At 37.1% G+C, this 26,605-nt stretch overlaps 1 protein-coding gene across 22 annotated transcripts in view; it reads right to left on the bottom strand.

Moving 5' to 3' along the window:
• CADPS2 (calcium dependent secretion activator 2) overlaps nt 1-26,605 on the bottom strand; it is a 578,042-nt gene that overhangs the window by 86,891 nt on the left and 464,546 nt on the right. For 8 of the 22 annotated variants that reach the window (XM_033192376.1, XM_033192369.1, XM_033192367.1 and 5 more), the window contains 5 exons: nt 24,988-25,091; nt 22,993-23,001; nt 16,489-16,645; nt 530-671; nt 285-404 (listed from right to left, as the gene is read on the bottom strand). In XM_033192376.1, the coding sequence (XP_033048267.1) occupies nt 285-404; nt 530-671; nt 16,489-16,645; nt 22,993-23,001; nt 24,988-25,091 (532 nt within the window). The remainder of the gene's footprint in view (nt 1-284; nt 405-529; nt 672-16,488; nt 16,646-22,992; nt 23,002-24,987; nt 25,092-26,605) is intronic. The other 14 variants (XM_033192385.1, XM_033192378.1, XM_033192382.1 and 11 more) reach the window with 3 other exon arrangements.

The following is a 26,605-nucleotide window of genomic DNA, read 5'->3' as shown; positions in this document are numbered from 1 at the left end:
TGTCACCAAATGATTTACTTAGGGTAGAATGTCACCAAATGATTCCTGTCCCACATATTACATATGAACTACATTAAACTAGTGTGTTTTTTCTTTTTAATCGACATCATTCATTACAGATATGCTAAGCTTAGCTTACTAGCTTAAAAAACTCAAAACAAAAAAAGCAGTATTCCTCAACCAACGATGATAAATGCCATGCAGTCTAAACATATCTGCGCAGAACACAGCCCAGGCCATGCACCAGCTAACACACCACCAGGAAATAAGTGAGGAATACACACGTGGACTCATATAAAGAAGGCATCCACGAAGGAGTAGAAATGTTAGGAATCTGTGGAAGATTAAGAGGCAGACTTGGAACTTTTGGAAGAGCTACATTGGGAAGACTGTTGGCGATATTCCTGTAAAGAAACAAACAACGTGGGAAGGGACCACCATAAGCGATAACTACAGATGGCCATGTGTAAAATCATAAGGTCAAGGTTGAAGAGGCAGGTGCTCTACAGACACTAGGTAAGATACCTACTTGACAGGTTGCCATGTCTCCTGCTCAAAACCTCTGTGAATTGACTGGGCGATGGAGGACTCCATGAGATCCACGTAGCGGACAACCAAGGGTACAAAGATTTCTTGCAAGTGTTTGTGAAATTTTCCATTACACAGAAGTGCTGAAATAGCCAAGCAGAAACAAGTGTTTGTCAGAGGGATAATATCAGACATTTGGAAAATATGGGCCAAAAAAAAAAAAAAAAAAAAAAACACATTTCCTGAGAGAGTCTGACATAGAAGAACTGATAAAATGCAGATGAGAGTAGATCATATCCCCCATATTGAATATCAGATCATGGAAACTGATCAAAAAGTATAATTAGCCTTCTATATATGACTGTCAAAACACAGATAGATAATATCTCTCTAAAATTCTCCTGGCAGGTGGTATGTTTTTATTTTCTAAGAGGTTTAACACATAGGCACATGACCACTCGCTGGAAATTCAAGGGAGCTGCCAGCTCCCCTGAAGGTCCCGACACATGTAAATACAGCAATTAAGCAGAGTTACAACCTGTGTGCTATGCTGTGTATCACAAAGGAGCTAAATCTGCTCAATTCTATGAGGTAAGCTTGATTACTTGTAAACGCTATTCTTGTTCACTCAGGAGGATGTCTGTGGGTTTGGGAATATCTATTTTGATTCATGAACATTATAGTTATTTGTGGATTTTTCTTTTTAGTCATTCAATTTTGCATATCTGTATTTAAAAACAGTCAGCATATCACATGGATTTTTCAGTTTTCCATTTGTCTTTAATAAATGGTAGTATGGAACATCCTACCTAAAGTAGTGACAAAAGTCCTAGAATTTGTGCTACAAGGCTGCTGGGCAAGGTACACTCACCTTTTTCAGGTGATGAATGTTTTCTATGCAGATGATACAATTTTATTAAAATATAGGTGAGTATGTGCCTAAGTTGCACCATGAAAAAACAGAGCATCTATAGGAAAACAGTAAGTAATGCTAAGTAATATTTAATAAAGAATTTATTTTAGATGACAATACTATGAATTGTAAATATTTCTCAAAGAACATGCCCTAAGCCCCATTGTGGCCCTCAAAGCAAAAATGTGCTGATTTAAAAATATACTGTGTGGTCAGGAAACATATTCCTAAAGAGATGGTATTTTAGTTGAATCTAAGTGACAGAAGAACCTTCCATGGAAGACTTAAAGGGATGGTTTCCAGGTAGAGGGAACAGCTAGCAAACAAGTTTTGGGGAAGAATAAGCTTGGGTCTTTGCAGAGAGATGAAAGGCCAGAGTAACTGCAATAGACTGAGGGAGGGGGACGGGCAGCCCATAGCAGGGTCTAGATCCTAGGACTGAGTAAGGATTGTTGCTCGTAGTGGCTGTGATGGGAAGCTTGACGATGCTTATGATTATGCAGAGGAGTGACATGATATGATCTCTCTGGCTGCTGTGTGGAAAATGGACTAGGTAGCCAGGGGTGAAAACAGAGAAAAAGGTTAGTACTCAGTTGTTTACTGCAATAGATTAGGTAAAGGATGATAGTGGCTTTGACTAGGGTGAAGAGGTAGAAGCTGGGGAAAAGTTAGTAATCTCATCCACTTTTATGGATCTGAATAGCTATATATGTGTATTATTACTAAATCTAATTACTAGCAACTCCAATAGCAGTGTCTTATAAAACACTCACTATGACAATCTCCTACATTATCTTCCTCAGGGCAAAAATATCCCAAAAACCTAATAGTGTTTTAGATCTTGGTCAAAGGATATGATGTTTATCACTGTGGCATGTATATGAAGATGTCTTCAATATGTTACTTTATGAGTTTCTGAAATTTGTCAGAGGCTGGACAACTACAGGTACATAAATTGGTATGGGAAGTAATTCTAAACACAGAAGGAAATACAATAGATTTTTTTCTACCTCTAATTGATATGGGTTAGTATTTTTTTGTGGATAAATAATCTTTTCCCAGCTCAGCTATATGCTAAAATATTTCCCATTAAATTGTGAACGATAATCCTACTTAATGATAGGTGTCTTATTTAGGAGACTAATGTTATCTTAATGATGTTTTCATTAGCACACTGAAAGAACCTTTATTTATTCCTGGAGATTCAATCATCAAGCTAGAAGGTACTACAGCTCAAAAAATTCAGTTACTTTCATCAAATGTCACCTAAATAAGCATGCTAAACTTTAAGGATAAAATATTCTCATTCAAACCATCTAATTCGCTGTAGTATGCAAATCTGAAAAATATACTGATATCTGCATTTATTGGGTCTCTACTTAAGAACTCTCATTCTCTTCTTCCTCCTCCTCATCCCTAGCATATTTGGAGTAGCAAGCACTATGTGAAGTCCTATCTGTGCCTTATCTCATTTAATCATCACAGAAACTCTACGAGGGAGGAACTATTTATTTATTTATTTATTTATTTATTGAGATGGAGTCTCACTCTTGCAGCCCAGGCTGGAGTGCAATGGCACGACCTTGGCTCACCACAACCTCTGTCTCCTGGGTTTAAGTGATTCTCCTGCCTCAGCCTCCTGAGTAGCTGGGATTACAGATGTGTGCCACCGTGCCCAGCTAATTTTTGTATTTTTAGTAGAGACAGGGTTTCTCCTTGCTGGTCAGGCTGGTCTCAAACTTCTGACCTCATGTGATCCACCTGCTTTGGCTTCCCAAAGTGCTGGGATTACAGGTGTGAGCTACCACGCCTGGCTGAAACTATTTTTTTAAACTTATCAATAAGCTAACTGAGTCATAGAGAGTTTAGGATACTTGTCTAAGATTATTTTGTCATTAATAGAACCAGGATTTGATATAAAAACTCCATGTTAACCTCTATAAAACTACCATTCCTCACTCTGACAACCAATTAGTCATCAAGACTGGTGTATTTTATATTCTTAGTATCTTTCAGTAAGTTACTGTGCTCTCTTCATCACTACTGCTGTTGCACTAGTCCAGCCCTCTCATCTCCTGTCTTGATTAATGCAATAGTAACCTAACTAGTCTTTAGGATCCTGATATTTCCTCTGCCAATCCATCTTCTCAAAATCATAAGCAGAGGGGCTTGCTGAAATATAAAACTAAGAAGGTCACCTCTAAAGATTATAATCCTTTAGTGGATCATTATGACAAGCTTCAAAAGCCTGAGCATGGTATGAAAGCTTTCCAAGATCTGTCTTCAAGTTACTTCTCCAGCTCATTTCTGTTGCCTTACCTTTCATTTCCTGCGGTACAGTCATAATGATTTTCATGATTCAGTATACACTTGCTCCTCAAATCTTTTCTAGAAATGCTTCATTCTGCTGTCCCCTTGCCCAATTACTGGCTTCTCTTGTTTACTTTCTACCCTGGACAGGTTTCCACTGTGGTTTTTGTTATAAAAGTGATCTTCTCTTGCTGACATATTTCTCGCTGACATATTTCTCGCTGCCTACAAGGATTTAAGGTTCTCAAGGCAGGAACTATATCTGTATTCTAAGTTCCAGAAAAGTCCCTGGCTCAGAGCAAGTAATCAAATGTTTGTTGGATGAATGAATACTTGAATACTAAGATTACTACATTATTATTCAGAAGATTGTATTAAATGACACCTATAAAACCTACTGAGGCCTGTATATACCCCTCATACTTTGTATAAAATATATAGCATTAAATAATATGGCTATAAGTTCTATTTTTAACCCATATGTACAAGATCAGACTGCTAAAAATTCTAATGAATATGAAAGTTGGTTATTTTATGTTTCTTATTTTAATGAATGTGGCAAAGAAAGGATTTTCTCTGGTCAGTTATGACTCTTGATAGCAAATATCCTGCAGGATTTAAAGAAAATGAAGATTACCTATATTTCCTATGAACTACAAAAAAATCTTAAATTCTAGCCAAAAGTTTGCTCAGAATTCAGCAAAACGTTCTTTTTTATTTGAAAAAAAATCAAATTATAAACCCACATTTGAAAGTTTTAGAAAATTGGCAGTATTATTTCTTTGGTAATTAGACAGAAAGGGGAAGGAGGGAGTAGGGGAGAAATGGGGGAGACAGACAAAGAGAAAATGATAGAGGGGAGGGGGAGAGGGAGAGGAGGGGTAGGGGAGGGAAGAAAGGAGAAATAAAGAGAAATACACAAAGAGGGGGAAAGAAAGGAAAGAGAATATTTGGTTTCCAAAGACAAGCTACAGAAACACACACTACACTACACTTGTCTATGTAAATGTATGCTCCTTCCTTAGTTGTCCATATGGCAGCTTGCATTCCACTCCTATCAGACACTGTCAAAAGCCCCTCTTAATATGTAGCCCGAGGCATCAGAGTAAGTGCTTCTATCTTCTCCATATGGTTTAATAAGGATAGGTTATGATTTGGGGCTGTCACCTGTCCAAATCAAGCCTTTACAAAGCACCCATTACAACAGTTCATTGGAAGAGGCAAGTTCTTAATGCGGCCTCATCCGAGAGCACTTCTGACACCATACCCAAGTATGTGGGAGTGAAAAGAGCTACTCAGAATGAGTCTCAAAAAGTAATTACCATCTAAGGGGAAAAGCAGCACCTACTTTTCAGATAAAAAAAAACTTTTTTCCCCAAAAGATTCCATGTTTCCAAATATCACCTTGTTAGAAAATAATGAGGCATCAATGACATCGAGCCCTATGGTACAATTAGAAATGGCAAAAAGAAAACAAATGGCTTAAATATAAGCTAAACCCAGGATGCAATATGCTCAATTATTTTGAAAATCCCCGATAATAAATTAGTGTTGATTATTTTCATACTAAAAAGTCTTTCACTTATAAAAGTACTTGTCATAGGCTTTTAGTAGTAAGATTTCAACAGAGAATTTAAATTTAAACTATGATCCAATTAGTAACAATTACTGAGACAGTAATCACTGGGTAAAATAAAGAATAAGCAAATAAAATAATTCATATATTGTTCTTAGGGTAAAAATATGCTGCTGACTCTTGAACCCATATAATCTAATTTTATAGTGCTCATCCTCTTCCAATTAGCCAGCTTTAGTGGATTACCAGAAAGAATGATTTTTCTCCTTAAACTTCGAATTAGGCATTTCAGAAGGAAATGGGTAATTCATGACCAGCAAAACAAACAGACAATACCAACCACAATAAAATCAACAGACTTTGCCATAAAACAATTATTTAAGAGACTATGAATTGTATCAACTCTAAGCAAAGCAAGCACAGTAGACTAAGAAAATTAATAAGTCACTCTTCATGTTGACAAATGCATATAATGAAGACCCCCACCACAGAAACAGGAAATATGAATATGGGCTTCAGGAGAAAAGCCAGGAGAACTGCAGTCTAGAACAGTATTATGTAAAAGGAAAACACTCACCTACTTTCTCTCTCTCTCTCTCTCTCTCCCCTCAACCCACCCCCAACACCTTTATCCCTCCCTGAGATCTAGGAATAGCACCCAGCTAAGAATCTGGCACATTAAGTAGTCACTCAATAAATGTCTGATTATTGAATAAATATAAATAATAATCTACCTCCTAACGGAAACTCCAAGAGCATCCGATTTAAGTAGACTAGGAAACACATTGGATTCTATTGTTCTTTTAATTAAAAATTTGATAAGTAATTTTATAGTTTGGTAATATTAATGTATATATTAACAAGCATAATAACCCCTGAAACCATACCCAGCTCTTCCTTTTCCCTGGTGGCACTTGCTAATATATATTCATACACATATACGTCTATCTAGGGAGAGAAAGTGACAAGAAGTGATAGAACACAGCTGTTAAAAGTTTCTTACTTTTTGGGCAACAAACCCAAGTTTAAAACTATAATGAAAAAATTTCATAGGATGGTATACATAATTTGAGTTATACTTCTACACTCTACTGCATCAAGTTATCTGTGTATATGTGTGCATATCCTCCACTAGATTTTATGCTTTTCAAGGGGAGGAATCATTTCTTATTTATCTATGTATTTGCAAGAGGCCTAGGATCTGTAAATTGCAGGCATTAAGCACTTGTTTTGTGTGAGATTAATTCAGAAAAGTCAATATAAACCTTAACCAAAGCTAATAAGGCAAAGATAAACAAGTCTTATGGTCCAGCAGTCCTCACATTTTTTTTAATGAGATTATGTAATATTAAAGGCAAATAGAAAAGTCTGTAATTTTACTCAAGCTATGCACAGCCTTCTAATCTTTGAGTTAATGTCCCACAATACTTGCCCCATCAGTGGGAATGATTGAGTACAGCTATATCATGATCAATAACTCTCTCAAGGGTGGGTTTCCTGATGCCCACGGTTTTCAGAAGTTACAGGTGTTCTGGTTAATCTGTTACAAAAAACCCACTGGCATTTTAGAGTAGGTTATTATCTTTAAGCCACTAACCCCTCTGAAAATATAAAAAGCAGATTTAAATTTTTAAAAAGTCTACAAGAAGTAAAGACACTAGAACAGGTCGGGCGTGGTAGCTCACGCCTGTAATGCCAGCACTTTGGGAGGCCAAGGCGGGCAGATCACCTGAGGTTAGGAGTTCGAGACCTGCCAGACCTACATGGAGAAATCCCACCTCTACTAAAAATATAAAAATTAGCTGGGTGTGGTGGCACATGCCTGTAATCCCAGCTACTTGGGATGCTGAGGCAGCAGAATCACTTGAATCTGGGAGGCGGAGGTTGCAGTGAGCCAAGAGCACGCCATTGCACTCCAGCCTGGGCAATAAGAGCGAAATTCTGTCTCAAAAAACAAAACAAAACAAAACAAAAACAAAAAAAGAAATTAGAACAGTACTGTGGAATTCAACTGAGGGGAAAAAGGTAGTGACTCCTTGCTTTTATATTTCCTTTACCATACTGGTCAGTAAAACAAATTCTGACACAGCATTTTGAATTCAGTCAACTCTGGGGATTAGAGTTAAATATATTCTCACATTTTGGCCGTTATTTCATCATTTGTAAAGTGCATACTTATAAAACTAAGCTGGCACACACAGCTTTGCTGTAATCTAGATGTTATACCCTTTCTGCATTGTCCCTGGTATATGTATATCCAGATATATCTATAAACACCAATTCGTGAATTTCAGATGCATAGCTCATTTAAGCACTTGAAATAGAATAACACGCAGGTGTCAGCCTTCCATATTTCAAAGCTTGAAGATTAACCTAATATACAATATGGTGACCTAACAGTCCTTCATTTGAAAGAAATCTGAAAAATAATCTCTGATACAGCCTAAGTGTGAGAATAACCCAGCGGGATTTCCACCTCTTCATTTCTTAATGAGTTTTTTGATAATGAGAGGTGACTTTGCCAGTCACTCTGGGCTCTATTATGGCTAATTTGACTCCACTTCACTCTCCTTGTTAATTATTAACACTAGCCTTTTTATCCTCATGAGACCACATTCCAATTTTTCCTTTTTTGATTTTTATGAGCCCATCTTTATGAAGGTGAAAGTCTTGGAGAATAGGTTTTCACTTAGTGTAGAGCAGGAACATTTATTATTCGTTTAGGCAGAGACGCTGTGACATTGATTATATAAGCACGGGTGTTCTTTGGGATGGCTTTAATGTGCTAGTAATGTGAAAAGGCTGTTAATTAAAGAAGCAGCACCGTGGTATTTTTCAGTTGGGAAGTAGTTCCCAATAGAATGGTCATTTGCCACTTGCTAGCATATCCACAGATTAAAAGGTGACTAGCTCCAAGGGTTTGCCTTTCAGTAGTGCTGAAAGAAATGATTTGTGCCATTTGCAGATGGCTTTCATTTGTCAGACGCGGTCACTTGCCTTATCTATTATTGACAGAACAACTGTGGAAATAGCGTGCAAGGGTAGAATCTATTTGTACTAGCTTTATAGTCACCCAGTATCATTGAATCATCATGCTAATTACTTCATTATGAAAACATTTATCTTCCCTCAATTTTAATACAGCTCTCCTTCAAAATTATTTCCTTAGATACCATTTAAACTGATTGCCCATTAAATTACCTCTTTAGTAGGGGAGTAAATTGGGGCAGATGAAGGCAGGGTAGAGAGTGAAGTGAGAGCTTGGTCTTTTTTGGCCAGAAATGGAGGCTTTGTTTTCATCATCAGTCTTGCTCTGGGAATCAGTGAGTGAGTCTGTGAGGGGTGGGAGATTGGGGACAGTTGCTAAAATCGTGGTGCAGCTGGTGCTCTTCCCTTGAGGAAAACCACATTTCACCTCCAAGGGTTCTCCACATTTCAACTCCAAGGGTTCTCCAAGCTATGACTTTCCCTAATCACGGCTAACTGTAAGGAAAGGCACACACCCCAGACAGATTTTTTTTTTCTCCTTAAAATAGAAACCAAATTTGCTGTGTTGAACCTACCTTCCCTAATTAGTTCAGTCCCTAGCAGTCTTGTCACAGATGATTCCTAACATACATGCTAAGACCACACATACCTCTATCTCATCCTTTCTGTACTCTTTAACCAACTCCTTTCCTCTGCCCCCCACAACACAATGCCCGTATCAATATTTTCTCATTAAAAAATAAAAGTTCAAGGACTCTTTTGTCTTCCTTAAAAAGATATTATTTTATCAATGCCCACAGAATCTGCTTTTGTTACAATGAAATGAGACTGAACTGGAGACACAGTACTCATGCTCTGACTCATCTCTGTCCTTAACTCCCTACTGTCAAGCCCCCGCCTGAGTTCCTGCCTCTAGGCATTAGGTTTCCTCAGCTAGAAAATGAAGAGTTTTGTTTAAGATCCCTTCCATACTCCAAAAGGTAAAAAGCTATTTTTAAACATCAAAGCATAAAAATTTTAATATAAGGAAGATAAGTAACCAATTGGGATATCTGAATTATTCATGAACCACCCCCAACTCAGCTATAAAGTTTTCAAGCCACTAATAAAGTACGAATTCTAACTAATATCTCCATTAGTTTGAGAGGTCTTAGTAATTTTAAATTTTGGGAAAGCAAACATAAATATTCAACATTATTAATAATAAATCACAAACTGTTTAAAAATCTAAATATAATTAACAGCCTATTTTGTATAATGTACACACACACACAGACTTATGCCTATGCAAGCAAGCATTGTTTTTCAACAAATTAACTCCCTTCCTAATAACTCCCTTCCTTGGACATTCAGAGCTCTCTGTCCTATTACCTCTGGCTAGTTAAAACTGTAATTATTTGGAACTTAGACAATAACTCTAATTGGGTCAACATGGTAAAAACTGTAATGCTATGGCCTCATTGTAAGATTTTTTCTTTCAAAGGGTACTAAAAGGATAGAAGTTCAACATTTTCCCATAGTTTTCCAAAAGGACAATTTGGGGGCAGCTGCAGGTTGACATTAAACATTTGAATTGAATTCAATAAATCACTCAGTATCTAAGGAATGTAATAAAACAAACACACAATTATTAACAATGGTCTTCCGTATCACCAAGGGTGATATTAATAGCTAGAAGAATTATGTTTTATCAGCTACTCAGTGGTCTTGATTTTGGATGGAAACTTGTGAGTATGGGATAAAAGTCACTGCATTTTATTTCAGTTCCCCAGATAACACCATATTCCCAGTACCAAAAGGAAAGTATGACACTGGGGAACTTTTCGGTTTACCTCTCTACATGAAGGAGCTGTTTTTCTCAGAAATAAATCAGGTTTTCTAAAATCTGCAAATCATCATAAAATAAAAGCCAAGACCTAGACTTACCCTCAAAATTGACAGTGCTCAAAATAGATCAGTACTAAACGCTTCTCTATTTTGACTAAGTACTGTACAACAAAATAGCACAAGATGATATGTAGTCAATGTATAGAAATGGTTAAATCAGGAAAGAAATATAAAACACATTTATATATGAATTAAATATTTGTAAATATGATTGAAAATTACATTTTCATAGTTATAATTATGAAAATTATGTAGTTTTAATTTATTACCCCACAAATTTACACTTGCATTGAAAAAACTCTTCTTAAAAATAAATATGAAAAAATATTAATTCATTGAAATTAATGATATTCCATTCATTGTAGATAAGTAATTCATTGTAGGTAAGTAATTTCAGGCTCTGAAAATCATTGTAGGTAAGTAATTTCAGGCTCTGATTGAGGCAATAATTAATAGCCTACCAACCAAAATAAGTCCAGGACCAGATGGATTCACAGCTGAATTCTACCAGAGGTACAAGGAGGAGCTGGTATCATTCCTTCTGAAACTATTCCAATCAATAGTAAAAGAGGGAATCCTCCCTAACTCATTTTATGAGGCCAACACCATCTTGATACCAAAGCCTGGCAGAGACACAACAAAAAAAGAGAATTTTAGACCAATATCCCTGATGAACATCAATGCAAAAATCCTCAATAAAATACTGGCAAACCCGATCCAGCAGCACATCAAAAAGCTTATCCACCATGATCAAGTGGACTTCATCCCTGGGATGCAAGCCTGGTTCAACATACGCAAATCAGTAAACGTAATCCAGCATATAAACAGAACCAAAGACAAAAACCACATGATTATCTCAATAGATGCAGAAAAGGCCTTTGAGAAAATTCAACAGTCCTTCATCCTAAAAACTCTCAATAAATTCGGTGTTGATGAAATGTATCTCAAAATAATAAGAGCTATTTATGACAAACCCACAGCCAATATCATACTGAATGGGCAAAAACTGGAAAAATTCCCTTTGAAAACTGGCACAAGACAGTGATGCCCTCTCTCACCACTCCTATTCAAAATAATGTTGGAAGTTCTGGCTAGGACAATCAGGCAAGAGAAAGAAATAAAGGGTATTCAGTTAGGAAAAGAAGAAGTCAAATTGTCCCTGTTTGTAGATGGCATGATTGTATATTTAGAAAACCCCATTGTCTCAGGCCAAAATCTCCTTAAGCTGATAAGCAACTTCAGCAAAGTCTCAGGATACAAAATTAATGTGCAAAAATCACAAGCATTCTTATATACCAGTAACAGACAAACAGAAAGCCAAATCATGAATGAACTTCCATTCACAATTGCTTCAAAGAGAATAAAATACCTAGGAATCCAACTTACAAGGGATGTAAAGGACTTCTTCAAGGAGAACTACAAACCACTGCTCAGTGAAATAAAAGAGGACACAAATAAATGGAAGAGCATACCATGCTCATGGATAGGAAGAATCAATATCGTGAAAATGGCCATACTGCCCAAAGTAATTTATAGATTCAATGCCATCCCCATCAAGCTACCAATGAGTTTCTTCACAGAATTGGAAAAAGCTGCTTTAAAGTTCATATGGAACCAAAAAAGAGCCCGCATTGCCAAGACAATCCTAAGTCAAAAGAACAAAGCTGGAGGCGTCATGCTACCTGACTTCAAACTATACTACAAGGCTACAGTAACCAAAGCAGCATGGTACTGGTACCAAAACAGAGATATAGACCAATGGAATAGAACAGAGTCCTCAGAAATAATACCACACATCTACAGCCATCTGATGTTTGACAAACCTGAGAAAAACAAGAAATGGGGAAAGGATTCCCTATTTAATAAATGGTGCTGGGAAAATTGGCTAGCCATAAGTAGAAAGCTGAAACTGGATCCTTTCCTTACTCCTTATACGAAAATTAATTCAAGATGGACAGGAGACTTAAATGTTAGACCTAATAGCATAAAAACCCTAGAAGAAAACCTAGGTAATACCATTCAGGACATAGGCATGGGCAAGGACTTCATGTCTAAAACACCAAAAGCAACGGCAGCAAAAGCCAAAATTGACAAATGGGATCTAATTAAACTAAAGAGCTTCTGTACAGCAAAAGGAACTACCATCAGAGTGAACAGGCAACCTACAGAATGGGAGAAAATTTTTGCAATCTACTCATCTGACAAAGGGCTAATATCCAGAACCTACAAAGAACTCAAACAAATTTACAAGAAAAAAACAAACAACCCCATCAAAAAGTGAGCAAAGGATACGAACAGACATTTCTCAAAAGAAGACATTCATACAGCCAACAGACACATGAAAAAATGCTCATCATCACTGGCCATCAGAGAAATGCAAATCAAAACCACAATGAGATACCATCTCACACTAGTTAGAATGGCAATCATTAAAAAGTCAGGAAACAACAGGTGCTGGAGAGGATGTGGAGAAATAGGAACACTTTTACACTGTTGGTGGGATTGTAAACTAGTTCAACCATTATGGAAAACAGTATGGCGATTCCTCAAGGATCTAGAACTAGAAGTACCATATGACCCAGCCATCCATTACTGGGCATATACCCAAAGGATTATAAATCATGCTGCTATAAAGACACATGCACACGTATGTTTATTGCGGCACTATTCACAATAGCAAAGACTTGGAATCAACCCAAATGTCCATCAGTGACAGACTGGATTAAGAAAATGTGGCACATATACACCATGGAATACTATGCAGCCATAAAAAAGGATGAGTTTGTGTCCTTTGTAGGGACATGGATGCAGCTGGAAACCATCATTCTCAGCAAACTATCACAAGAAGAGAAAACCAAACACCGCATGTTCTCACTCACAGGTGGGAACTGAACAATGAGATCACTTGGACTCTGGAAGGGAAACATCACACACTGGGGCCTATCATGGGGAGCGGGGAGGGGGGAAGAATTGCATTGGGAGTTATACCTGATGTAAATGACGAGTTGATGGGTGCTGACGAGTTGATGGGTGCAGCACACCAACATGGCACAAGTATACATATGTAACAAACCTGCACATTATGCACATGTACCCTGGAACTTAAAGTATAGTAATAATAAAAAAAAAAGAAAAAAAAACAGAAACGAGTAAAACAGCAACAATAATAATCAGATTTTGCATTAAATTCTTAGTTTATACCTGAAAAAAAAAAAGTAATTCCATTCATTCTAGATGAATGGAATATCATCAAAAAATATTAATTCATTGTAGTAGAAGTTCTCCAACAGAACTTGCAAGAAATCCACAACATATTTTGTTTTCACTACAAAATAGATTACAATATTTTGAATATGTTAAAATATTCATCATCTTAACTAATTGCTTGATGGTGAACATTAATAAATGCCTCATTTTTAAATAATCCCCAACATACATCTAAGTATGTTTGATTCTTGAGTTTTCATTCAAATGGAGAAAACAGTGTCAAAAATATCTTACATATGGCCAGGTGCAATGCCTCATGCCTATAATCCCAGCACTTTGGGAGGCCGAGGTGGGTGGATCATGAGGTCAGGAGAACGAGACCATCCTGGCTAGCACAGTGAAACCTCGTCTCTATTAAAAATGCAAAAAAATTAGCCGGGTGTGGTGGCGGGCGCCTGTGGTCCCAACTACTTGGGAGGCTGAGACAGGAGAATGGCGTGAACCCGGCAGGTGGAGCTTACAGTGAGCCGAGATCGCGCCACTGCACTGCAGCCTGGAAGATAGAGCGAGACTCTGTCTCAAAAACAAACAAACAAACAAACAAACAAAACCCAAGAAACTCCCGTCTCAAAAACAAAAACCAAAACAAAAGAAAAACATCCTACTTACTTATTATCATTTAGGGAACTTAATGCCTAATATATATATATATATATACTTATTTTTGGTAGCGGGTTTATTGTTACACATTTGTCTTAAGATAATATTAAAAACCTCACTGTAATTTCATAGCAGAAAATGAATGATGATATAAGATTGGGAAAGGACGATAGTCATTCCACATTGGCTAGGTGGCAGGAGGGAACCAAATTGGAACTTAAAAACTGACTGAAGGCCACGTGTGGTGGCTCACACCTGTAATCCCAGCACTTTGGGAGGCTGAGACGGGTGGATCACTTGAGGTCAGGGTTTTGGGACCAGCCTGGCCAACATGGTGGAACCCTGTCTCTACTAAAAATACAATAATTAGCTGGGCGTGGTGGTGCATGCCTGGAATCCCAGTTACTTGAGAAGCTGAAGCATGAGAATCACTTGAACCTGGGAGGCAGAAGTTGCAGTGAGCCAAGATTGTGCCACTGCACTCCAGCCTGGGTGATGGAGTAAGCTCTGTCTCAAACAAAAGAAAACAAAACACCTGGCTTAGGATAATTTGCAGAATGAATGATTCACATATGGATAATTGCATGTGGGTTTATTAGCAACCACTGAGAGCAGGCCTTATGGTTAAATCTAAGGTAGGAATTGTAAGCTTACAATAGCATCTTTGGAAATGAAACGAAATTGGATAGGAGAATGAATAAGACTAACAAAATCTACAATATTTTTTTATCATCTATTATATGTGAGTTATCATCGTATTTAATGCTCATTGACAATGACACTGTTGGTACTATTATTTTCCTTCTTTTATAGATACAGCACCTAGAGTTTGGAGAGGTTAAGCTATTGTCAAAGGTCAAGTGGTAAGTGACAGAGAGACGTGAATCTGTCTGGCACCAAAGCTCATGTTGCTAATTACTCTAACATGATGCCTCTCTTACTAGAACAGAGGTTTTTAACCTGGTGTCCTAAATTTAGGATGTCCATAGAAAGTACAATATTACAATCAATTTCATATCTATGTGATTTCCCCGCCCCCCCCCCAGTTTTATCACAGACTCAAAGGGGTGAACAACCAAAGGAAGTTGAGAAAGACTGGACTAGAGCCATGAACAAAACCAATAAAGATTTTTTCTTTAATCAAACACAACTATAAAAACATGAATTTAGGTTTACAACCAGAAAGATATAGCAGTGGCCTTCTGGGAAGAGAGCAGCAAAAGCACATGCAGTTTTAACATATAAAATGTTCTAAATAAAGTATAATTTTAAACAAGTTCTAAATGTATTAACAGCGTGAAGAAGTTCCTTGGAGAGTCAGAGCAGACATGGGCTGCAGGAAGACAGGGAAGAAGGAAGCAAGGCACCTCTCTTTTGGGTCTGGTTATTCAGGTCACATGGTGAGCACTGTGTTCTTCTGAGCACCACACTCCAGAACAAGGTTCACTGAGAAATGGAGTGAGGTCTATTTAGGGTAGGGTGATGAGAACGGCAATGGGCATGAAAACCCTATTGTTAAGACAGAGTTGTTTTATAAGCGAATAAAGAGTGGCAGAAGAAGATACATGATAGAAGACAACTGTTGCATTGATCAAAGAGAATGGGTCAGAACCAGAGGTTAGGAGGAGGCAGAGTTCACCTTGGTGTATCATGACAAGAATTTTATTCAGTAGGGAATTAGTGACCCCCATGGTCACTTCAAGTGTTGAAACAAAGGTTGTCAGTGGTAACCAAACTTGAGACTAAGTGAAACTTATAAAAGCATTACAAGGAAAGGCCTAGGAATCTGTATGTTAAAATCTTGATAAAAAACAAAGTTTGTATTGTTTGCTAGAAGACCATCTACCAGAATAAATGTAAAAGTTATTATTAAATTGAGAGTAAAAGTCTCAATAGAGAGATTTTACATTCTCCTTAATTTCTAAATGTTGAATGAGCAAGTTATACCACATAGCAATATCTGCCTATCATCTGTAGAAATGAACCGACCCTCAGGCCAGCAATATTACCACAATGGATTTAAGCAGGAGCCTTAACATAACATGATTTTTACAATAATGAATTAAGGTGTCTTTCAGAGATGTAAATGTTCTCAAGTACTTTTGAAATGTCAGCCTTTAAGGATTTTCAGATTCATAAAGTACAATAAGGTTCATAAAGAAGGGTGCGTAGGTTACCAGACCTCAACGAAGGCAGGAGGATGGGAATGAGAGGACCTTCAGAGCCCAGTGGAGTGTGGGAGTGTCCCCGGGCTCCCTTAGTCTCTGGTCTAACATAGTCGGGCAGGCTGAGCAAACCTAAATGTTACCCATGCGAACTCTTGTCAGGCTAGTGCTAGGGGCACAGTAAAAATACACTCACATTCAACATTCTCCCACCCCTCTCCATTTCACATACTCAAGAAAATGCAAATGCTCACTGTCATTTCGGAGGAAATTATTAAGCAGTTGGAAAAGAGGAAAACTATCCCAGGAGTCTTGTGGTTGAGCCTCTAGTGCAGTGTCCATATCTACTGTAAATAAAGCCCAAAATTTCTCTGCATGTTCAGCCAATAAATCAGGCCACCAAGCAAATGCCTACAAAAGGATAAAAACATAGAGAAATACATTACTTTTTAGAAACACGCACAAATACTGTGCCAGTTGAAAATATTTTATAACATGTCTTAGTTTCACAAACAGGTATGATACACAAAATATAATATTTTTTAGCCTGAGAAAAATTTTATAGGTACAAATTAAAATCATACATTTGGCACTGATGAATGAAATAGAAAATAGAATTAAAATGTACAAAGACATTTATTCCTTTATAAAAGAAATACATGATTAGTTTACAACATTTAGAACATATAAAACAAAAAAGAAAAATTATTTCTATCTCATAATTTAAACATATCTATTCTGAATTTTTTGGTGTATTTACTTCCAATATTTCTTTTTTTTCTGTGAATAGAAACATTAAAATATTCAGTATCACACTTTATAATATTTTCCTGTGATTTCACTTTTAATATAATAGCATAATCTTCTGCTATAAGGATATGATGTTATTTATTTACCTATTACCCTACTAAAATGGCTGTTTTCAATTTTTTGCTATTCTCAATGATAGCGTAGTAAATATTTTTACATAAATATCTTTGAATATAGTACTGATTATTTCCTTAGGATAAACTTCTAATAATTACTGGATTAATAGGTATGCATTTTAGAGCCTTCACACATTGCAAACTGCTCTTTATGAAAAGTGTTTGCTCACATCCATTCTCCATTCAGCAGCCAGTCATCATTTCATTTATTTTTTTGACAGGGCCTCACTCCTGTCGCTTAGGCTGGAGTGCAGTGGGTTGATCTCGGCTTACTGCAACCTCTGCCTCCCAGATTAAAGCGGTTCTCATGGCTCAGCCTCCCAAATAGCTGGGACCACAGATGTATGCCACCACGCCTGGCTAGTGTTTTTGTATTTTTAGGAGAAACAGGGTTGCGCTATGTTGGCCAGGCTGGTCTCCAACGCCCGGCCTCAAGTGATCTGCCAGCTTTGGCCTCCCAGAGTGCTGAGATTACTGGCATGAGCCATGGCGCCTGGCTTCAAATATGAATTGGATTATAACAGGAAGATACAAATCACATAAAAGGGGATTGTAAAATTTTGACACACTATTTTCTTAAGAACTTTTCATGTTTATAAAAATTTCATGTTTCACGTTTATAGTAAATATGGCCTTAAAATAATAGATATAAAATAATAATCAGTAACTAAAAAGATTGCCATGTAATTAATAAGAAGATGGTCAAAGCTGACTTAAGGACGAACAGTGTAGTATAAATAATAGATTTGAGAGTTGGGGACATTTTAATGCCTGGTTCAATGCTGTGACCAATATATGAATGCGAAAACTGGTTGGGAATGGTACGCATGATGAAAATTGAGCATATTGCTTTTTGCAAATATTACCTTTGAATATTTTTTGGTTAAATATTTGACAAAATGGGTGTATGACATAATGTAAAAACACACAAAAAACTATACATGATTTTATTACACAGATCTTGCGCCTATCTTTTGTAGCTATAGTGGTGACAAAGAAAAGAAGAACCTGAGATTCCCAACTCTGAGTAGAGCAGCACAGAAAAATGCAGCCCTGCAAAGAGACATTTTCAAAATCTCACTTCCAGTTCACAACCAATATCTTTGCAAAAGGTTAAAACTAAGAAAATAACAGTCATGTTAGTTCAGGTTGTTTCAAGACTCTGAGAAAAATTCCTAAAGGTCTTCTTACAGTTAACTTGGAAGACAGAGCCAGGATGAGGAATGAAATAAAATGGAATACATCTTTTTTTTTCCTTTTTTTTACAAAACAGTTTCAGGTTAGCAAGATTTTGCCATCAACTGGAAAATCTCATTGTTTTGCAGAAGTATATATTTATGTCTCAAGTTGTACTCCTGATGATATTCTTAATGAATGTAAGCCAATCTGTGATGAACGCCTCTTCTCCTAAAGATGGCTTCAGAACACTTTAAGCAATCACTGTCCTTGAAAATGAAAGCAACAGTTTCAGTTACCTTGAGAATACAGGGTCTGGTCTACCACCTGTCCCCTTCTCTTTCTTGCCATCCTGTCCTGGGTTGGTAGGAAGATGAGGGGCTGTATAATTCCCTCCCTAGGGTATTACTTCCTGTGGTGTGGCTGAGGTTCAACAGCATCAGGGACTCCAAAAGGGAGGAGAAAACCTCCCTCAGCAATGCATCTGTCTACAGGGTACTAAACAGAAATCATGATTATCTGGGTTAAAGTTCTTTTGGCTCTAATGCTAAGCCACTAATTAGTGTAAATGAGATGGCAGAGGCAGAAGGCAATGTTTAATTTGCTTAAGAGGGAAATATAAAACAAACCTTGATTTTAAGTACTTCAGCTTATAAAACTTCCTACCAACAGGGTACGGTGGCTCACACCTGTAATCTCAGCAGTTTGGGAGGCCAAGGAGGGTGGATTACCTGAGGTCAGGAGTTCAAGACCAGCCTGGCCAACAGGGGAAAACCCCATCTCTACTAAAAATACAAAAATTAGCTGGGCGTGGTAGTGCACACCTGTAATCCCAGCTACTCAGGGGGCTGAGACAGGATAATTGCTTGAACCCAGGAGATGAAGGTTTCTGTGAGCCAAGATTGTGCCACTGCACTCCAGCCTGGGTGACAGAGTGAGACACTGTCTTAAAACAAACAAACAAACAAACAACTTCCTACCAAAGTTCTAATGATAAACAAACTTATACAGGATTAATACTACAAATAAGCAATACAAATATGTGGCAGGCTGCCAATACTTGGAAAGCCTGTTTTTTCAGTAAATGTAGTTTACAATGGCGGCAGGTAAAAATGAACCCTGAACCTAGACGCAGAGTACTGAGCTTTTGAACTCAGTGATGATACTTGAGTGATAATGGTCAAATCAGTTCACTGGGTGGATTTCCATTTATTTATCTGCAAATTGGCAATAACAATACTTGCCCTAACCTCTCCCAGTGTTGTTGTGGCAATCAAATAAATACAAAAGTTTATTGCTGTACAAATGTAATAATTGACTACCATAATCAGTAATTACAAATATGTGTTGAAATTCATATAAATCTTATGTGAGTTTATGTGTTTTAAAAATAATATCCAACACGAATTAAATGGTGTTTATGTGCCAAGTACTGTTCTAAAAGTTTTATAAACATCATCTTACTTAATCCCCCAAACAACTATTTCAGGTAGATGGTACAATTAGCCTTACTTTATAGGTTAGCAAACAGAGATTAAATAACTTGCCCAAAGTCATACAGTTGGTAGATAACAAAGCAGTGATTGAATCTAAGTCAGCTGGAGTCTAGAGATCAAGTTCTTACACATATAGTGTATTCTTAAGAGAGACACATATGGCACATTGCCATCTTTCTCTCCATCCATCCATCCATCCATCCATCCATCCATCCTCAGCAGATCAGACCACTGTTAATATCTTTTGATTTATGGTCTGACTTCTTTATATCTTTTCTAATTTTTATTAAAGCCTGAAGCTTTTGATAACTTTTTTATTTTTTATTTATTTATTTTTTTTGAGGCAAAGTGTTGCTCTGTCGCCCAGGCTGGAGTACAGTGGCACAATCTCGGCTCACGGCAACCTCTGCCTCCCAGGTTCAAGTGATTCTAATGCCTCAGACTCCCAAGTATCTGGAATTACAGGTGCCTACCACCATGCCCAGCTAATTTTTGTATTTTCAGTAGAGATGGGGTTGTGCCATGTTGGCCAGGCTGGTCTTGAACTCCTGACTTCAGGAGATCCACCTGCCTCAGCCTCCCAAAGTGCTGGGATTATAGGCGTGAGCCACCGCACCTGGCCTTGATTACTTTTACTCTCAAAATATAATAAAAATTTATAATTTAAAACAAAAAGGATGGCTGCCTAAATGAGCAAAAACACTGAGTCTGACTTTGAAACGTATATTGTGCCTATTTACTCCCCAAGACAAGATTAGTTTGCAATTCTGTACCTTGTAGATGATCCTAAAGGCTTTAGAGACAATCCAGTGTCTATACTATCCCCTGCCCCTGACACACACATACACACATATTCACATATATAGGGACATGATTCTGAGGGCCATATTCTTAAAATACTTAAGTTCTCTTAAGGGACAGACAGAATGAACAGGTGACACCTATTGTCTAATCATAAGTTTTTTACAACTCCTGTGATTCACTGATAATCAGGTTGATAAGCATAGATATAGCAATAACCAAGTGAGGTGATGAGCTGAAAATGTTCCAAAACATATGAGAATGTAAAGTATTATCCTCATTCATATATATTATAAATCAGTAAATAATAAACAAACATTTTTGGTAGAGCATTCATGCTCATGCAATTGGTTTTGAGAGTCATTGCTAAAAAGGGAATTCTACTTCTATACCTGAGTCATATGCAAGTTACTTGCTGGTCATCCTCTTCCAAGATGAGGGCTATTTGTTGGTCCAGAGGCTAACATAATTTTAAATTTAAACTTATCCTAAAAAAGGTTTATCTCACTGACTATCCAGATATAAACCATGTGTAATTGAGGTCATTTCAACTGTTGAGACTATTGTAATCTAGTTAGTAGACAGGACATCGATTTTGTTCATGGTCAATTCTTTCGTATAACAACACTTCAATATATTCCTTAGGCAGGCATGCATGCCAGTTGGAGAGGAATAAGGATACACACAAACAAAAATAAATTTAAAAAATTAAATACCCTTTCTCTTTACATTAGAATCCAACCAGAAGCATAATTTGGTTCAGATACTGATGTTTAGGGGAATGCACATATACACAAATATGTGTGTTCACACAGAACTCTCACTGTCCAGGCTCTTGTTGAAGCAGCCCAGCAAATGAATCAACCATTTGCAGTGAACTGAGAGCTAGCTGTCTGCGTTACAAATACCAAACTACTGCCAAACAACCTTCTTGCCCATGGTGGAAGGGATATGGTGGATTACATCGTATTTAAAATATTTTAAGGATCTTAAGTCATTATTTTGCTGTAGTAATAAGCAACCAAGTAATGACTTGAGTTGTGCTCATATTTTTCATGGTCCCTCCCTCTCAGCCCTTCTACTGCTATTCTCAGCACTCCATCCATCCCCCTTAGGCAGAGTCCTTGGATATATACCAGAGTACAAGGAAAGAAGAGAATGACAGAATGGAAAGGGACATCACCAGGTTTGCACTGTGATCACTACCCCATGCATCTACATCCCTGTTGCAATGCTGCGGTTCAAATTGGTCAGCAGAACCAAGGCAGGACAATCACTCCTGCCATTCTACTTAACTTGCACGCAATGTGGTTTATTGGAAAATGTCCAGGTCTGGAGTCTGGCCTGAGTCTTCACCCAGTCACTCACTAGCTGTGCACCTCTGGCAAGTTGCTCAACTTTCCTGGGTCTGCTTTCTTATCAGTATAATAGTGTGGGGGGTGTAATGGTGAGGGACTATGGCTTTTCCAGAAGGCATCTGACACCTCCTAGCTCTGTCAAAGCCAGGGGCTTTTGGATGGAGAGTGGTCAGATCAGTTTGTGTAAAATATCTGGTCAGAGACGGTCTGATCACTGAAATGTGGAGGCAGCATTAAAGATTTTCTGGAAAGGAACTTAAACTATCTTTCTAAGGAGAAAACATAGGAATTTTGCAGAAAAGCCTGAGAAGAGAGGTTGAGAGGCCTTCAAAGAGAAGGGAAAACTGCCTGATAAGTTACTGTCAAAGATCTAAAGGACATGAAACCTGCTTAACTGAGAAATTGCTGAAGGATAGAAACAACCTCTTGGCCCTGAAAAGTAAACTGCCACTGTGGAGAGAGGGAGAATGAAAATAAAGGGAGCTGACATGCGAGCCACTTGAAGGTCTCTTTGAGACAGATACATTAACCTCCACCACGGGAGCTGAGCCAGGTGCTCTTTCATGGAGCAAAGGAACTCCAGCTTGAACATCCAGCAAAACAAGTATCAGTGCAGAATGCAGTCCACCAATTCACTCTGAAAGTCCAGTCCGGAATCAGATGAACTCACTCCCCAATATTGTTCAAAGAAAACGTGAGATTTTCTTTTTTTCTTTTTTTCTTTTAAGGACATAAAACAACCAAAGACACAAACCAAATATCAACATCCCTTCAGTCATGTTTTACTTAGATGACCATCATAACTATGCATGCAATTATTAATAAGATACATGCACAAAACAGTATAACAAAAATCAGCACATTCAAAGAAAAATAGACTGCAATTTCAAAGAAAGGACTAATTGGCTTTAAAATGAACTACAATCAGAGTAGATTGTATTTTAAATTCACATAAAAGAGGTATCCTATGCTAATAAAATAGTGGAAATCATTTTACTCACCTCTCTTCCCTGAGGGTTTCCAAGAATTTGGAAGCATTGCAGAGTAGAACAATTGCCATAGTGTTACAAAACATTTTTAAAAAGGTCATCATAATAATCCTATATTTCAGTACATAGTATAGTGATATTTATGAATAATGATTATCTCTATTTAATAAAGTCAGCTGTATTTTGTGGGTTAGTAAATAACACATACATTTTAATTGTGTTTGGATACATTATACTTTGACAAGCATTTTAGTGATTGCAAGAAGTATAATTAACATTTAATTTTTAGTTTTTGTAAAATATTTGAGAATATTAGATATACCTGCTTTATTGAAATATACACTGCAATTGAATATCCAATTATTAATAGATTTTTTAATTCAAAAAATCCTAATACGCCGATAATAATGCCTTTTAACAAAAGACAAAGACAAAACATACATATATTTCATCGCATAATCACTTTCATTGAAACATAGCTGTGGTAACAGCCTAGAAAAGAACCTCCTGGGAATTCATTTCAAATTATTGAAGCAGCTGTTTCTTCAGTTTAAAATAAAATATCCATAACAAGTTCACACATGACAGATGCAAGCTAAAAACTAGATTCCACAGTGTGAGCTAAAAGCAGATGTTTTGAATGATCATATTTATAACCAGATATCATATTTATAACCAGATACAATAAATCCTAGTTACCTATAGTAAGGATTCATGAATACTCTTTTCTATGAATTGGCTTAAAATGTAGTTCCTGTGGTTTCTTAGATTTTTTAGAACTAGGCTTCATTAAATACAAAAATCCTGTAAACTCATATGTATTTGGTCTTTTTTATTCTTGCTCATTTCATGTGCTTCCTCAAGAATAAAAGCACTGTCAGGGCACTGATATTTATTATACCTATTTAGTGCTACACATTCTCCCCACCCAACTCAAAGTCAGAAAACTCTTTCATTTTTGTTAATAAACTCATAGCTATTAGAAAGAGTGAAAATTTAAGTCTCAGAATAAGCAGTGTGCCTGATGAAAAGCCACTCCAGATCTTTAGTGAATGTTAAGATGTAATTAGAACTTTAAAAAATTATAAGCAATCCAGGTTTGATGAAAAATTAATTTTAAAAAGTGAAAAGTTTGATATTAAGAGTGAAAGCCTAGAGTTATCAACCATACAATTATGAATGTCTTCTACTAAATTTTTGTTTTATAGTGTATCACAAAATTTCCCCTTTCATGTTAACTTACATTTCTAAACCAAAGCAATCATGGCATAGGGGGAAAAGCACATGATGCAGCACTGTAAGATGGGTTTGTGTTCTATCTTTGACTCTTACCAGTTACGCATTCGGACTGAAGGCAATGCAGGTTGATTAATTACAGGACTTTTCTGTAGCCCTTCCTGTTAACTAACTGCATTCAATGTTAACTAACTGCCCTCAATGAAAGGCAGGCAAACTATGGAATTATGAGAGAAATAGAGTGAGATTTCTTTCCTTTGATGCTGCAGTCTTGCTATTACCAATGAGACAGCAAATACAGAACCAAAAAAAAAAAAAAAAAAAAAAAAAAGCAAAGCCCTGTGGAAATTACCCCCTGGTTTGGGAAATAAAAATCTCTTCCTGCAGAATAGCTCTGAAAGTTGCCTTAGGGTCATTGTAAGTCCTCTTGTGGTCATTAACTTTCCTCCTTCTTCAATAACTGATGAGCTAAGTTCTCATGGCACAGATCCCATCAGTGTTTGTTGTCAGGAATAAACATGAAATTATACACACACACGACTGTTTTATAATATATAGGAGTTAGGTTTTTAGAAAATTCACATATGTTTTCATATGTGAATGTGCAATAGGATGCACAATGATGCAGTGAAACACTGCTTATCATTGGTGCTTATTCATTAAATATTCAGATATGTATCAAGACTATGGGCAGGCCACTTATTCAGTGTAGCCACCACCATGGCGAAGCCTTACATATAGCTTTATACTACAGTGAAAACAGGTCATCACCTCTGCGTGATGCTCTTCATTCTGCTGTAAGACTTCTATGCAGAGCTCTGCCAGATGAAGAATCTCTTCCAGCTTTCTAGCAGGAGATGCTTGGTTCATGGTCTCTATATGAAAAAAAATCATAATCATGTTACCTTGAAAATAAAAAGCCAAACATCTTTGAAGATGTAATGATGAGACTAGAATGTTGAAATAGAATAAGAAACAAGAAATACAAGAAATACAAATGAATACATTATTTAGAAAAAAAAAAAAAAACAGTTCACCAGATTGCAGAAAATATTTCACCCACAAAGCAATGACAGGGAACTGCAAGTGCTTTGCCATTTAATATATAAGAACAGGTGCATCAGCATATTAGATGCTCAACTTCTGCAACAAACAAGTTATAATTCTCCTCAAGGTCAGCAACACAAAGAGAGCAGATACCACAGTCTTTTCTTTCTCTCTGTATTGTATTATCAGTACAATACCATTCTCACCAGATGAGTCATTCCTGGCATTAGCAAAACTCATGCTTTTTTGTTGCTATTTAAACTCCCAGCCTGAAATGTCTATAGTTCATGTTGATCTTAAATTCAAGAAGTACAAAGTCACCTAAAACAACTCTGACAGCTGGCAATTGACTGATTTCCTCCCTATTTCCCAGCCACCATCCCACTCCACCTTTTCAACTGAGGGGGTTGTTGGGGAGGAAGGCAGAAGTGTTCTTTGAAGCTGAAGGTTCTTTCAGCAGTAAGCTGAACTGGTATAAAAAGGGGAGACCACAATAAGATTAAATGTAGTTACCTGAAATTCTGCTACAGAGAAGGCAAAGTAGTTATTTTGTAAGATTCAGCAAGCTGGCAGAAATTAAAGAGGCCCTGTGTAATGAAACTGTTTCAAAACAATGTAAAGATCAGTTCCCAATAAGGACATTAAAGATAAATGTTGTCTGGGATTCATAGGCTCTTTCTCTTTGCCCAGTAAGGAGGCTGTGAGGAAAGAAAATCAAATTTTCAGTAAAAGAGATTCTTTTGGGGAACATAAAGGCCATTTTTTTCCTTGCGACAGTTTTCCCTTGATTTACTTCTTCCTAAAACCTCAGCCTTAAATTTGGAGGAGACACTTTCATTTGCTCTGTTCTAACGTATTCCCAAGGGATGTAAAATGATGCAGTGAAACACTGCTTATGATTGGTGCTTATTCATTAAATATTCATTACACACTCACTGTAGCTCTGACACAGTGCAATGTACTGATGTGGGTTCACATCCCTCAACCCTTAAGCCATATATACTTCCTACTATATTCCCCTACAGAATGGAAAGTCATTGTTCCTCTGTGACAAGGTTAAAAAATTACAAGAATTCTTTAGAAAAATCAGTGTGAAACACCAAATAGTCAAGTGTGTCTACAATGTTGTTGGCTGTAGGAAGTAGGAGGCAGTATGAGACATACTTCCAATCTCAACTCAGAATCAGAAAATCACTACTGAAAAGATCCATAGACATGAATGACCAAACGTTTCATCTGTTTCATGAACATTTCAACATCCTCAAACAAGCATGAAGTCAAGGAGGCTCACGACTTTGCATGACAACCTACTTCATTTGGGGGCTGCTCTAGCTGTTCTAGT

Source organism: Trachypithecus francoisi, unplaced genomic scaffold, assembly GCF_009764315.1.
Source record: "Trachypithecus francoisi isolate TF-2019V2 unplaced genomic scaffold, Tfra_2.0 Lachesis_group4, whole genome shotgun sequence".
Lineage (NCBI taxonomy): Eukaryota > Metazoa > Chordata > Mammalia > Primates > Cercopithecidae > Trachypithecus > Trachypithecus francoisi.
The sequence above is the reverse complement of the archived record's forward strand: the minus strand, read 5'-3'. Positions and strand labels throughout refer to the sequence as shown.